We start from the raw sequence: 13,531 nt of genomic DNA, 5'->3' as shown, positions 1-13,531 counted from the left end.
AGTAACTCCCCTGCAGGTGGGGAGCTGGGGGCTCAAACTGGGATCCTTCTGCTGGTCCTTGCACTTTGCGCCACGTGTGCTTAACCTCTGCGCTACGCCCGACTCCCCAGAATAAATATATTAAGGCAGGTACTATCTAAGTAATGAATAGTAACTATCAACTTGGCTTTATGAAATCAGAATACAAATTGGCCCAGATAGTATTCCCAATATTACAAGTTTAGTATGGCTATGTTTCATTTTTTTAGCAATCTTTTTTTTAAAAAAAATTATTTATTACCTTTTGTTGCCCTTGTTTTTTAATTGTTGTAGTTGTTACTGTTGTTGTTATTGATGTCATCACTGTTGAATAGGACAGAGAGAAATGGAGAGAGGAGGGGAAGACAGAGAGGGGGAGAGAAAGACAGACACCTGCAGACCTGCTTCACTGCTTGTGAAGCAACTCCCTCCCCTGCAGGTAGGGAGCCAGGGCTCAAACCGTCCTTGTGCTTTGAGCCACCTGCACTTAACCCACTGTGCTACCACCCGACTTCCACTGTTTTATTTTTTAATAAAAGATATGAGAAGAGAGATCCTAGAACATCAGCTCTGGCAGATGATGGTGCTAGGCATTGAACCTGGAGTTTTAGCACCTCAAATATAAAAATCTTTTGTATGGAAGGATTGGGGACCCAGAACTCTGGTGGTGGGAACAGTGTGGAGTTGTACCCCTGTTATCTTGTAATTTTGTAAATCACTAATAAGTCTTTTGTATAACCACTATGCTGTCTCCCCAGCCCTAGTATTACTTTTTAGAAGAGTTGAGACAGATGAAGAGAATCTGTGATAGTATGTAATCTAAATTTTTTTAAAAACATTTATTTACTCATTTATAGAGATAGCCAGAAATTGAGAGGGAAGGGGAGATAGTGAGAGAGAGAAAAAGAGACACTTGCAGTCCTGCTTCACCACTTGCAAAGCTGTCCCCCCACAAGCTTGAACTCAGGTTTTTGCACATTGTAACATGTGTGCTAACAGGTGCATCACCACCAGCTTTAATAGTATGTACTCTAGAGAGACACAGATGATATTTTCATTTGCCAAATTACTGTTCACTCCAGTCATAGTCATGTAGATAAATTCAAGCCAGAGAGTTTGTCTCACACAACAGGGGACTTATCTGTGCCTTTTCTTCTCCTTTTCACTCTCTCTCTCTTTTTATTTTTGTCACATTTTGTTGATGGGATTTAGGAGACTACTCTACTGAAAGGTCAAAACACACTATTAAAAAAGGTTGCAGTGTACTGTGTAGAGTATACACATTACAGTGGACATGGACCCAGATACAGGATTATATTTAAGACCCCACCCCGCGACCTGTAGGGAGGGAACTTCACAAGCAGTGAAGCAGAGCTCTCTCTCCCCACCCTCTTTTCTGTTTGTCAAAAAGGGGAAGAAATACCCGAAAAGGAAAAAAAAAATCAGAAACAAACAAAATTAAATGTCCACAAATTACATAATTTTGCTTGTGAGGAAAGCTGTCTTCAGGGTGCACTGGCCACAAGTGTTTGAAGTCCTTTTTTGTGTTGAGTAGACAATTCCTATAGAAACCCCACCAGTTTCTTCACCTCCTGGCACACGGGATATGCTAACTCTTTGGCTTTAGCTGACCCAGCTTGTAAAACCTTCTCCAAGTAGTCTTTGTTCTGCTTCAGCTTTTCAAGTTCCCTCTTAATTGGGGCCAGTTTCTCGATCACAGCCTCTGCCACGAGCAACTTATAGTGAGCGGTGTCAATGCCCACGCTGCGGCGGACCACTTCTTCCACGGTGAGGCCAGTGACTGCCGCATGAATGGCCAGCATGTTGGAGACCCCCGGCCGACCAACAGGGTCATAGGTGACTTCTGAGGTGAAGTCTGTCACGGCCTTGCGGAACTTCTTCACAATCTCCTCCGGGCTGTCTGTGATGCTGATGGTGGCCATCTTGTTGGGGTCTGACTTTGACATTTTGGCAGAAGGATCACGGAGGGATTTTACCTTCTTCATGGGTGCTAGGGAAAGATGCCAAAACACGTACAACAGTGACCAAATAAAATAAAACACATAAACAGGAACAAAATTGAAACCAATCACTAGAGATCCCTCTGTGCAGCTCTGACAAAATACCCAAGACGTTAAGTGACTTTATTAATTTAATTGCTGTAGAAATAGCAAATACTATGAAATTTCAAACAATTTATAAAGTGTGAGAGTAAGGTGGTCTGAAATACTATATTTTATTATATTTTCATATACCTTTTAATGCATCTTTTAATCATAAAATGTATGATCTTGCACAAGTAAAAACCTATCGATACTACTTTTTTGGTCAGACAAATATTTTGAGAAGTATTGCCTATTTCTTCTCCTTCTTTTTCTTCTCCACTTTCTAATAACTAATTAGCCCCTACCCACAGCCACTGTCCCTCCTCCCCCAAACCAATTTTAGTGATTTGTGGCAACCTTTTTATTTCTTTATGAGTGGTTATACACACACACACACACACACACACACACACACACACACACTGACTTGTTTATTGCTTTTGATAGAATCAAGATGTTAAGTTGTGCCCTATAAACCAGCATTATTAATAATTGCCTTTTAAAAAAATTATTACAGACCATATAAAATTGAAATAGGTAAAATAATAATAGGCCACAACATTAAACTATTACTTACTGCTAGGAGAAGGTTGATAGCAATGCATGGGGTGCCTTAGATTTATTTGTGTGAACTACTGGAACAACTTACACCTTTATACCTGCCTTATATTTCTAAGTTGATTTGAGGCATGTGTTATAGAGAGCACTTTATGAAGCTGTCTGCTTAATAAAGACAGACAGAGCTTAGGCTTAGGGATTTCAGACCCTGCCTAAATCTGGCTACCACAATGTTTCTCTCTTCAAGAAAATTCCAGATTACTATAGCTTCACAAACCGCAGGTGACATTTCAGATTCATCCAGGATTCTCCACTTCATATTTGTTGTGTAATCAAGGGGGTGGAATGTGGGGTTCTCAATTCCCTTCCTGATTATTTAGTAGTTCTTATAAGTGGGGAAAGCAAGGGAAACTGGGTCTTAATTAAAAGGGCTCAATATAGAGCCCCGCTTTGCCAATAATTAGACATATGACCAGAACACTACATCTGCTTTTCCAGGACTTAGTTTCCTAAGTAAATCATACAGTACTTTATTTTTAAAAATATTTATTTATTTATTCCCTTTTGTTGCCCTTGTTTTATTGTTGTAGTTATTCTTCTTGTTGTTGTTGTTGGACAGGACAGAGAGAAATGGAGAGAGGAGGAGAAGACAGAGAGGGGGAGAGAAAGACGCCTGCAGACCTGCTTCACCACTTGTGAAGTGACTCCCCTGCAGGTGGGGAGCTGGGGGCTCGAACCGGTATCCTTAAGCCAGTCCTTGAGCTTTGCACCACGTGCGCTTAACTGGCTGTGTTACCGCCCGACTCCCCATACAGTACTTTCTAAGTAAAAGTTATTATTTTAGGGGGCTGAGTGGTGGAACATCTGGTTAACTGCATAAGTTTATCATGCACAAGGTTTAAACCCCTGTTTCCTACTTGCAGAGGATAAGTTTCATGAGTGGTGAAGCAGTGCTGCAAGTGTCTCTCTTCCTCTGTCCCTTTCTCTATCTCCTCTTCTCTCTGAATTTCTTTGTTTAAAAATGGCTGTAGGAAGTGGTAGAGTTATTATGCCGGCACTGAACCATAATGATAACACTGGTGGCAATTAAAAAAAAGGGGAAATATTATATTTTTGTCTTGCCTAAACTTTTAACACTTTGGGGAGGGGGTGGTTAATTTAATTCAACAATCCAATGAAGTTTTCTAGTCCTCCATTATAGAAAAAGACAGGGGATCTAGTTACAAGTCCTAAAGCCTGCCCATGAGAAAGCCAAGTTAAGTCCTAAGGAAGTTCCAAATCTCAGTTCATTATCCAATTCTTTCCTCAAAAGTCATCCTGATTCAACAATAACAAGTTGCTACTTACTGAGAATGGACGTGGGCACTGGGAAGAATTCCCCATACTTCTTGTTGAACCCTCGTGCTAAGTCCTGCACTAGCTCCATGTGCTGGACTTGATCCTCCCCAACAGGAACGTATGTGGACCTTTAATAAAAGACAGAAGAACTCAGCAAGGCTCCTGCTTATGCTGAAATGAGATTGCAAGCAGCTGCATTTCCTGTGTCTGTTTCACTGTTGGTGTTCAACAAATGTTCACCAACTACAGAGGGAATGTGGAGACCCGAGTTTTTATCTGTGTATCAGACAAATGCCAAGTAGACCCGTTTGTCTATTCTCGTTCTGTTTCTTCCATAGCAGAAGAATACAGCCATCAACACCAATGTGACAGGACCTTGCTGGGAGGGAGGAATGGCATCTTAAATAGCATATGCTCTCAGCATAATTGTATTTTCAAACCTCTTCTTATTCCTTCAGCCAGTCAGCACATATTAGCCTCGACCAGATGCTTTTGACTTCAGAGCCTGTGCTCACACTTAAAAGAAATTACACCCCACTCTTCCAATCAGAGATGGCAGACAGCTTTTTGGGAAGAGTTTGTTTCCTTTTCACATAGGGAATGAGTCAAGATTTTTTTGGAATGTGCTTCTTCATTTTTCAAGTAAATTGCAATCATGAGACAATAAAATGCAGGAAACTTAAATGAACAGAATCTATTAAGAAAAAGAAGAAGACAATGTATTAGGATCCCCAAAACAATGCTGAACAAAAAAGGAAAGTTGCAGAAGACATGCAGACTATAATGTGATTTATTATTTTTTTGTCTTTGCCAGGGCTTCATTGTACCAGGACTACTTTTTCAGATACAAAGAGGGAGATAGGAGAGAGAAAGACAGCATAGCACCTAAACTGCCCCTAGTGCAGTGGGGGCTGGACTCAGACCTTGTTACACTGCCATTGATATTAATCTTAAAACTACATATGAACACATTAAACATTGTTTATAGATACATACATATAAAACATACTGGAATATGTTCTACAAATTAATGATTGTAACTGCCTCTACAGAGAATGAGGGAGAAGGGCCGGGTGATGGTATATCAGGTAAAGCACACACATTGTCATATGTAAGGACTAGGTTTGAGCCCCACTCCTCAACTGCATGGGAGAAGCTTCATGAGTATGAAGCAGACCTGCAGATGTCTCTCTCTCTTCATGTCTATCTCCCCCTCCCCTCTCAACTCCTTAGACCACTCAGCCACGCTACCCCCTTCTTCTCTTCATTCCTATCCTATCAAATTAAAATAAAAAAGAAAAATGGTTGCCAGGAGTGGTGAATTCCTCATGCAGGCACCAAGCCCCACTGGTAACACTGTTGGTAATAAAGACAGACAAAAAGGAGGGGGTTGAGGGGGTGGGAGGTGAAGGTTATGGTTAATCCTTGGTTAGGAAAACCTTAGCCAGATGTCAGGACCCTGAGATCCACCACTCTCAGGGTTGAGAAAAAATAACTTCAGTCACTTTACAGTTTATCTCAAGAGTCTGGAGGGACAACACCTAGACACCTCCAGATGGGAGAATGTTAGGTGATCAGAACTCAAGGCAGGAATATTTATTGATAAACACATCAAAAGGAACAGGAAGATCAACTATGCTTATAGGTAAACACAATAGGAATAGCTGTCAAAACACAAATTACTTTCAAGGTATGGGAAACACCAAGAATGTGTTATACCTTGATTACAATAGTATTGGTATGAATGTCATTAGTCAGGTGCAATTTTCGGATGCCTCAAGAAATATTCAGGTCATTCTATTGTGCACAAATCCCAAACCCTTCAGGAAAGTAGTCAGAGGTTGAAGTTACAGATATGCATTTTGCATAATCTCAAGGCCTGTGGGCTACCATTTTAACTTCTCTGACAATCTTCCTACTTCTGCCTAAAGGGGGAAGGAGTTATGACAAAAAGGGGTGCATGAAGCCTTACTTACTGGGCACCCGTTAACAATCAACAGACATGTTTTATAAACATGGAGGCTTTAGGTAAAAAAATTCAATAGAATTTCTGCTAACAAGAAATATCAAGAAATTTGGGATTAGAAAACTTCTACAGAAGGTAGTTATTCATTTATTCTTATGACCAGAGCACTGCTCAGCTTTGGCTTATGGTGGTGTCAGAGATTAAACCTGTCATGCCAGGGCCTAAGGCATGAAAATCTGGCATGCAGCCACAGTGTACCTCCCCACTAATCAAATTTTAACAGATGTCCAACATTCTTCCTATACCATAGTCTCAAAACTGTGAGGAACTTATCTTGTTTGTGGCAGGTTCTTTTAAATATTCATATTAAAATTTTTGGTTTGATAAAAAAAAAAAAGATTTTTTTACAATAACCCTATACTCACTGAAGTCAAATCTGGCGAATGAATATTCAACACTTTCTGTTCAAAAACAAGGTCTAATGGTCAGCTATTGAAAGTAATATCTGTTTATCTTGTAAAATAATTTTGCATATATTTACAAAAGCAGGTCTGTTGGATGTTTTAGATACTGAATAATCCACAGTTTTCCAGACAACTCTGACACTTCTTCAGCACGGAAGTTGTACATTATATTTATTAAGACATCTGGGAACATTGGTCATGCTTTCCACTAGCCGCTCATACATTCTGCAGTTGCTATATATATATATATATATACTTGTGAGATACAGAATAGAATTCACTGAAGAGCATAGGCTATGGGGTCAGGTCAGTTCAATTCTGACTCTGCCATCCCCTCTCATTTTGTGTGACATTGGGAATATCATAAAATTTTGACCGGTAGGCAGCCTTCTTACTGTAAAATGGGGTAAGAGTATCTATCTCATACTATTAGTATAGAGATTAAGTGGTGCAGTGCATGTAAAGTATTTAGCACAGTGACTGAAATTTGGTAAAGCTTTAAATCATGGCAGCTATAGGAGAGAAATTTCTAAAAGTCTATTGCATTTCAGGAAGTTTTTCAACAGAAACTCTGTATACAGCTAGTTACTCATCTATGATCTCTGATTCCAACTTCTCTCTAGATTAGCAAGTAAAAGGGACAGTTAGTGAAGGATAAAAGTCAGGGTCATCATGCATATTTGGCAAAGTGGATAATCAAGATCTGATGGAGTATTTTATTTAAATGTAAATTCTCACAGAATAGAGAAAAGAAAATAGAATCAGCAGAAAATAATAATGACCATTTTGTTGTTGTTCTTTTGTCTTCTTGATGGTGACATTTCTAAAAACATGGTTTCGGATCTTGTGTTCTTTCCCATCATTGGATAGCTTTTCAACTTTCACATCAGGATCCCCATATTCCTTCTCTTCTGATGATTTCTAGGGTTCTTTATAACTCAACTATCTATAAGGTGAGGGATCTGTGTTTACCTTCTTACTAGATATTGGCACTAAATAATCCACCTTTACTTCCAAACTCAACATTAAAGAATCACCATTCCAAATCTGTAAATCAGCATTTTAGTCCAAAGTAAAGTATCTCAGTTTCTTAGTGAAATACTCATGGGGGCCAGGTGGTGGTGCACTCGGTTGAGTGCACACATTACCATGTGCAAGCACCAGGCAGGAATCCAGCCCCTGCCTCCCCACCTGTAGGGGGAAGCTTTGAGACTGGTGAAGCAGGTCTGTAGCTGTCTATCTTTCTCTCTCCCTCCCCCTGCCCCTCTCAATTTCTCTTTGTCCTATAGAATAGAAATAGGAAGAAAAACAGAAACAAACAAACAAACAACAAAGAAAAAGATGACTTCCAGTAACAGTGATTCATAGTGAAGGTATAAGCCTCAGTGACAACCCGGGCGGCGGGGGGGGAGGTAAAATACACATGAAGACCAACTGCAAACTAGCACGAAGAATTAAAGCTAGAGACCGCAGTTGTGGAGATTTTTCTTTCACTAGGAAGATCAAAAGAACTAAACTAAAAAGAGAAGAGTGTGTGTGTGTGTGTGTGTGTGTGTGTGTGTGTGTGTGTGTGTGTGTGTGATCTAATGAGAGAAAAGTTTTCTATTGCTAGAAATCTACCACTGTCAGACATGAGAGCAGACATCTCTTTCACTGCTGCTAGAATAAAATCAGTCCTTTTATCTCTACCAGCCTGATTCCTTCTACATTCATTCCTGACAACAGCTCTCAGAATGGAGTACACAAGCAGCTGGAATTGGTCATAGTGTGTTTATCCCCATAAGAATGAAACTACAATCCCCATGAAAGCAGAAAATTGTCTGCTTTGTCCTCTGTGGTACCTCAGGGTTCTGATATGAATTTAAAAAACCCAACATATAAAAATCACATAAAACATGCAAAAGACCCCAATACAGGACCTATGAAACATACTGTGGAATAAGGGAGAGGGAACATTCCCTTTAGGTCCTGGAGCAGACCACATCATTTTTCGTTTTTGACTGTGATATTTCATTGATGCATCCACTCATTCATATAAATACAAAGTAAAAATCACTGTGATCAAGTTCACAGTCTTCTGAGGAATACAGAGATCTAAACAATGTCCATTTGTCTGATGACATGCTTTTCCTGGGAAATGCTGATGGTTCTGAGGAGAAAAAATAAATTGGACTTGAGTGAGGATGGCTCAGGAGGTGGCACAGAAGCTAGAGCAATGGACTTAATAACAGGAGTTTCTGAGTTCAATCCCTGACCCTTGGCATCATATGTACTAGAGTGATGCTCTGGTGACTCTCCTCTTCCTTATCCTCCTTGACCTCTTCCTCCTCTTCACTCTTATCTTCTTTCCTTTTCTCCTCCTTTTCCTTCTCTTTGGAATCTTTCCTAAATCTTTGGAAAAAACCTGAGTGTGGGCAGTAGACTTTCACTACTTCTCTGGCAAGCACTAGGAAGATCACACATTTTAAATGGACTTCTCATAAGAAACAGTTTTCTTTTACAATAAAAACAAAAGGCTAAGTAACTTCGATAGGGTTCAAAAAGACATGGCTATTATAAGACAAGAGTAAAAAACCACAACAGAATAAAAATACAGGTGATGACATAAAGCAACAAAATGAAGAGAAACTGAAAGGAAATAAAGAAATTCAAATATGTAATCAAAGATTGTGGATCAGTAAAAAGGAAAATCCTAAAGACAGCTCTTACCAGAGGCTAGGATGAAGTGCTTGAAGCCCTTCAACAAAGCAAGAAGGAAGAGAGAAGCATGAGGCAAATGAAAGCTGGAGGTTCACGCTCCCAAGGGTTACAGTCAGCAGAGCCATCTGAACAGGAACAATAATGTAGAATCAAAGACTTCATCGAACAAAATCAAATAAATAAAAGCACGAGCAAGCCAGTGAAACAGTATGAATACAGGAAGGGCTCAATAAGTTTCAGGAAAAACCACTTAAAGCTAAGTACAACCCAGAAAACAAAAAAACTCAGCAATGACAACAAAACAAACAAAAATAAATAAAGATAAACTGGCCTAGAGAGTTAAAAGGAAAAAATCATAGGGATAAATAGAAATATAGGTAAGAAAGCATCAGATAGATAATACTTACAGGAATTAGAGAAAAAGATATTAAAAACCTAACAAAGTTGTCTTATATATGTAGATTATAATAGTAATTAAGATGACAATAAAAAGAGCTAACTGCCATTGGACACTTTCTATATAGGCTATACACTTTGCTAAGTACTTTTAATGTACTATTGTTATTGCACTGAATCCCATTTTATATATAAGGAAGGTTGACCAGAAGAATAAATTCTCAGGCATGTAGTGGACTGAGAATTTTTTTGAATTAAACCTAACGATGGAAGAAATCAGAAAAGAAGATGATGCTGAGCTAAAGACTGGCTATAAGCACTGAAAATATAAAAGTCTAAATTTTGGGTATAATGTGGCATAGAAGACAATGTAGTGCAAATTCATTCGTTACAATGACATTTGCTGAAAAATTTCAGATTAAAACAGAGACAAAACAGAGTATACAAAATGTGATTAATAACCAACAGCTTGCATCTAATATCATTTTAAAAATGGGAAAAACCCTCAGAGCATATATTTTGAAGAGATTTATATACCAGTGGAAAATGACCACCCAATATATGACAAACACCTCTGTGCCCAAACCTCTGGAGCAAATAGCCTAGGAAGCCAAACCATACTTGCAAAGACTAGACCAGGATGACCCAGATATGCCCAATGACTGCTACTGTCCCCACTTTTTGTTCTCAGTATGTCTAACTCAGGAAACAGAGAAAGTCAGTTACGCTCTCCAAACCAATCATATAAGATGTCCCATTTAGGGGGTCAGGCATTAGTGCGGTGGGTTAAGATGTCCCATTTCTAGTAAGCCATTCTAGTGGCTTCTCTGTGGCAACTACCTCTAAACAAGAGCTTGCCCAAACTATTTTTGGTTGTCAGTCTTCATTCTGGACCTGCCAAACACCACTGCTGGTGTCTGATTCCTTGATGCAGCAAGCTTGTAATAAGTAGCTGCTGTTGCTCCTCATTTGGGTGGTGTCTGATTAAATACAATCATTATTGGCATGAAAAAAAAAAAGGAAGATCTTCTTGAATTACTGGGATAGCTAAAAGCAAACAAAGTACAATCTATGTAGGAAAGAGATAGAAAACAAGAAATTATGAAAAAATGAAAACAATAATGTGGGAAGTATAAGACCTAAAAGCAAACAAACAAAGAAACAAAAACCAAACAGTATGTGGCACTTTTTTATGGAAAATACATCTATGCAGAGGAGTAGCCACTCTGGGGACAGGCAGTTTGGGGACAGACTCCTGTTCTTCCACTAACAGTTGGGTCTTCCAGGGTAAGCTATTTAGCCTAAGTTTTTAAAAAATTTTTTTTTATATTTATTTATCCCCTTTTGTTGCCATTGTTGTTTTATTGTTGTAGTTAGTTGTTGTTGTTGGATAGGACAGAGAGAAATGGAGAGAGGAGGGGAAGACAGAGAGGGGGAGAGAAAGATAGACACCTGCAGACCTGCTTCATTGCCTGTGAAGCAACTCCCCTGCAGATGGGGAGCTGGGGGATCAAACCCAGATCCGTAAGCTGGTCCTTGCACTTTGTGCTATGTGCACTTAACCCACTGCACTATCGCCCAACTCCCAAGACTTTATTATTATTCTGTTTCATTAACTACCCATACCCCTAGCTCAAGCCCCTACTCCCACCTTCATGGCAGAAGCTTCACCAATGGTGAAGGGCTTCAGTTGTGTCTATTTCCCCTCCCCTCTCAGTTTCTCTTTGCCCTATTAATTAATTAGCTAATTACCTAATTAATTAATTAATTAATGGCACTAGTTTGGAATGTTTTTTAAAAAAGCAATAATTCCAGCTCATGGGGTTGTTCTTGTCAAAATATACATGCGAAGCCCACAGTTTAGTAAGTGCCTAGCTAGTAAAATAAAGACACAGATCTAAGCTAAAAGGGCTGGGGAGACAGCATAATCGTGATGCAAAAGATTTACATGCCCAAGACTCTGAGGTCTCAGGTTCAATCTAGTAGTCTTACCTAACACTTAACAGGGAACTCAATAAATTCTAATGAATAAATGAAAAGGATTGGCAAAATAGTTCACTTGGATAATATGCTGCTTTGTCATGTGCTTGTCCCAGGTTCAAGCCCAGTCCCCATTACATTAAAGGAAGCTTCAGTTTTGCTCTCTCTCTCTCTCTCTCTCCCCCTCTCCCTCTCCTCTCCCCTCCCCCTCCTCCCCCTCTCCCTCTCTCTCTCCCCCCATACACTTTAGTTTAAAAAACAAAACAAAACAAACAAAAAAAAAAGGAATGATCTTAAGAGGAAGCTACTGCAGTTTTGAGTCTGCAATAATAATTTGAAAAGGATGGGGCAAGGGCATTGGCTGCCAAGGCGGAGTGGATACTGGTACTTTAGCAGTGGGTGTGATGTGCCAACATATTTTGAAGAGGCTTGAAACTGTACTAGTTATTTAATTTTTATTTATTTATTTTGGATAGAAATAGAAGTTGAGACGGAAGGGAGAGATAGAGAGGAATATAGAGTAACATTTGAAGCACTGTTTCACTGCTTCTGAAAGCTTCTCCCCTGTAAGTGGGGACAGAGGGCTTGAACCTGGGTCCTGCACACTAATGTGTGCATTCAACTGGATGCACCACCTCCTGGCCCCCTGAAACTGTACTTCTGAAACATTTATAGTCTTATAAACCCACGTTATTTTGAAAGCAAATACATTTTAAAAAGAGAGGGAAAAAAAGTAAGTTGCTATAATCTATGTTGTTTATAGATTTTTATGCTAAGGGAAAATATAATGATAACAGTTTGTGATAAGAAACAAAGGATGAAAGTATGAACTCAGAAGTTGTGGCCATCCGGGTTTAAGTCACAACTCCACTAGCTTCTAGAGTTGTCACAGCCAAATCTCTTAGGTTCCTTAAACCTGCATTTCCTCTATAACACATGGATGCTGATGGTGCTTATGCCACATATATAGTTGTTACAATGATTAAATCAGCTAACTAAGCAAAAGTAGTTTGGCAAGAGTTCATTAAACACTAACAGCTGATTTTTCTTTATTGGTAACTGGCAGTGAAGACAAATGGTAAAAAGAAATATATTGTTAGGGATGTTGTCGTAAGGCACTTTATGACTATTTTCAAACCAGAATTGTTTTCTTTTTGTGATAACTGACTCACACTAAAGATATAAGCATCAGCATATAATCCCAGAGACAGTCACAAGTCGGGGCAACAATCCTGAGATAGGTAGAAAACATGTTTGAAATTGATCATATATCTGATCAAAAAGCAAGTGGTGTATTATAGGAACTCTGAGAACTCTTAACTTAAGGAAAATAGGAAAACAACAGTGAATGCAAAGGCAAAAATGCAGGAATAATGGCAATAGATCAGGAAGTAGTTTCTTTTCTTTTCAGATGAATAAATTGACAGATGAGTAGTTAAGGAAGATGTGGTATACATACACAATGGAATACTACCCAAGTGTACGAAATGATGAAATACTCCTTTTGTGACTCCTTTTGATGGGACCTGAGGAATCTTGATAAGTGAGATAAACCAGAAGGAGAAGGATGAATTCTGCATGATCTCACTTATAGGTGAGGCTTCAAAACAAAGAAAGGGAAAACACAGGGTGAAACTTTAACTTCAGTCTATTGTAGCAAGGACTCTAGAGTTAGGAAGAGGCTAAAAAGGAACTGGCAAGGTCCTATGGGGAAGATGGTAAACTGGTAGGGTATATGCTAACACCTATGAGACAGCTGTCTTGTAAATTAACATTTCCCCAATGGAATGTGGAGGAAGGCAAGAAGGCAGGCAGGCAGGTAGGAAGGAAAGAAGGAGGTTAGGAAGGAAGGAAAAAAGTTCTAAAAATGATTGTTAGTATCATTTCCATTGCTCTTTCCAGTGCCTGGACAGGAAGTCACTGGCTCAATGAGCGGTGAAAGCCTAAGAATGTCTCTTTATATATTTCCCCCAGTGCCTCAAACCCTCTGGAGGTGTGCTCCTCAC

General features: G+C 39.3%; 1 protein-coding gene across 4 annotated transcripts in view; it reads right to left on the bottom strand.

The window, feature by feature from the left end:
- Window positions 1–269: 269 nt before the first annotated feature.
- The window catches only part of WARS2 (tryptophanyl tRNA synthetase 2, mitochondrial), an 87,340-nt gene continuing 74,078 nt past the window's right edge, over window positions 270–13,531 (bottom strand). For 3 of the 4 annotated variants that reach the window (XM_007534685.3, XM_060201797.1, XM_060201798.1), the window contains 2 exons: window positions 4,029–4,147; window positions 270–2,029 (listed from right to left, as the gene is read on the bottom strand). In XM_007534685.3, coding sequence (XP_007534747.1) covers window positions 1,581–2,029; window positions 4,029–4,147 — 568 coding nt within the window. In that variant the 3' untranslated portion in view covers window positions 270–1,580. The remainder of the gene's footprint in view (window positions 2,030–4,028; window positions 4,148–13,531) is intronic. The other variant, XM_060201799.1, reaches the window with a different exon arrangement.

Source organism: Erinaceus europaeus, chromosome 11, assembly GCF_950295315.1.
Source record: "Erinaceus europaeus chromosome 11, mEriEur2.1, whole genome shotgun sequence".
Classification (NCBI taxonomy): Eukaryota; Metazoa; Chordata; class Mammalia; order Eulipotyphla; family Erinaceidae; genus Erinaceus; species Erinaceus europaeus.
Note: the sequence above shows the minus strand (reverse complement) of the source record. Positions and strands in the feature narration are given on the sequence as shown.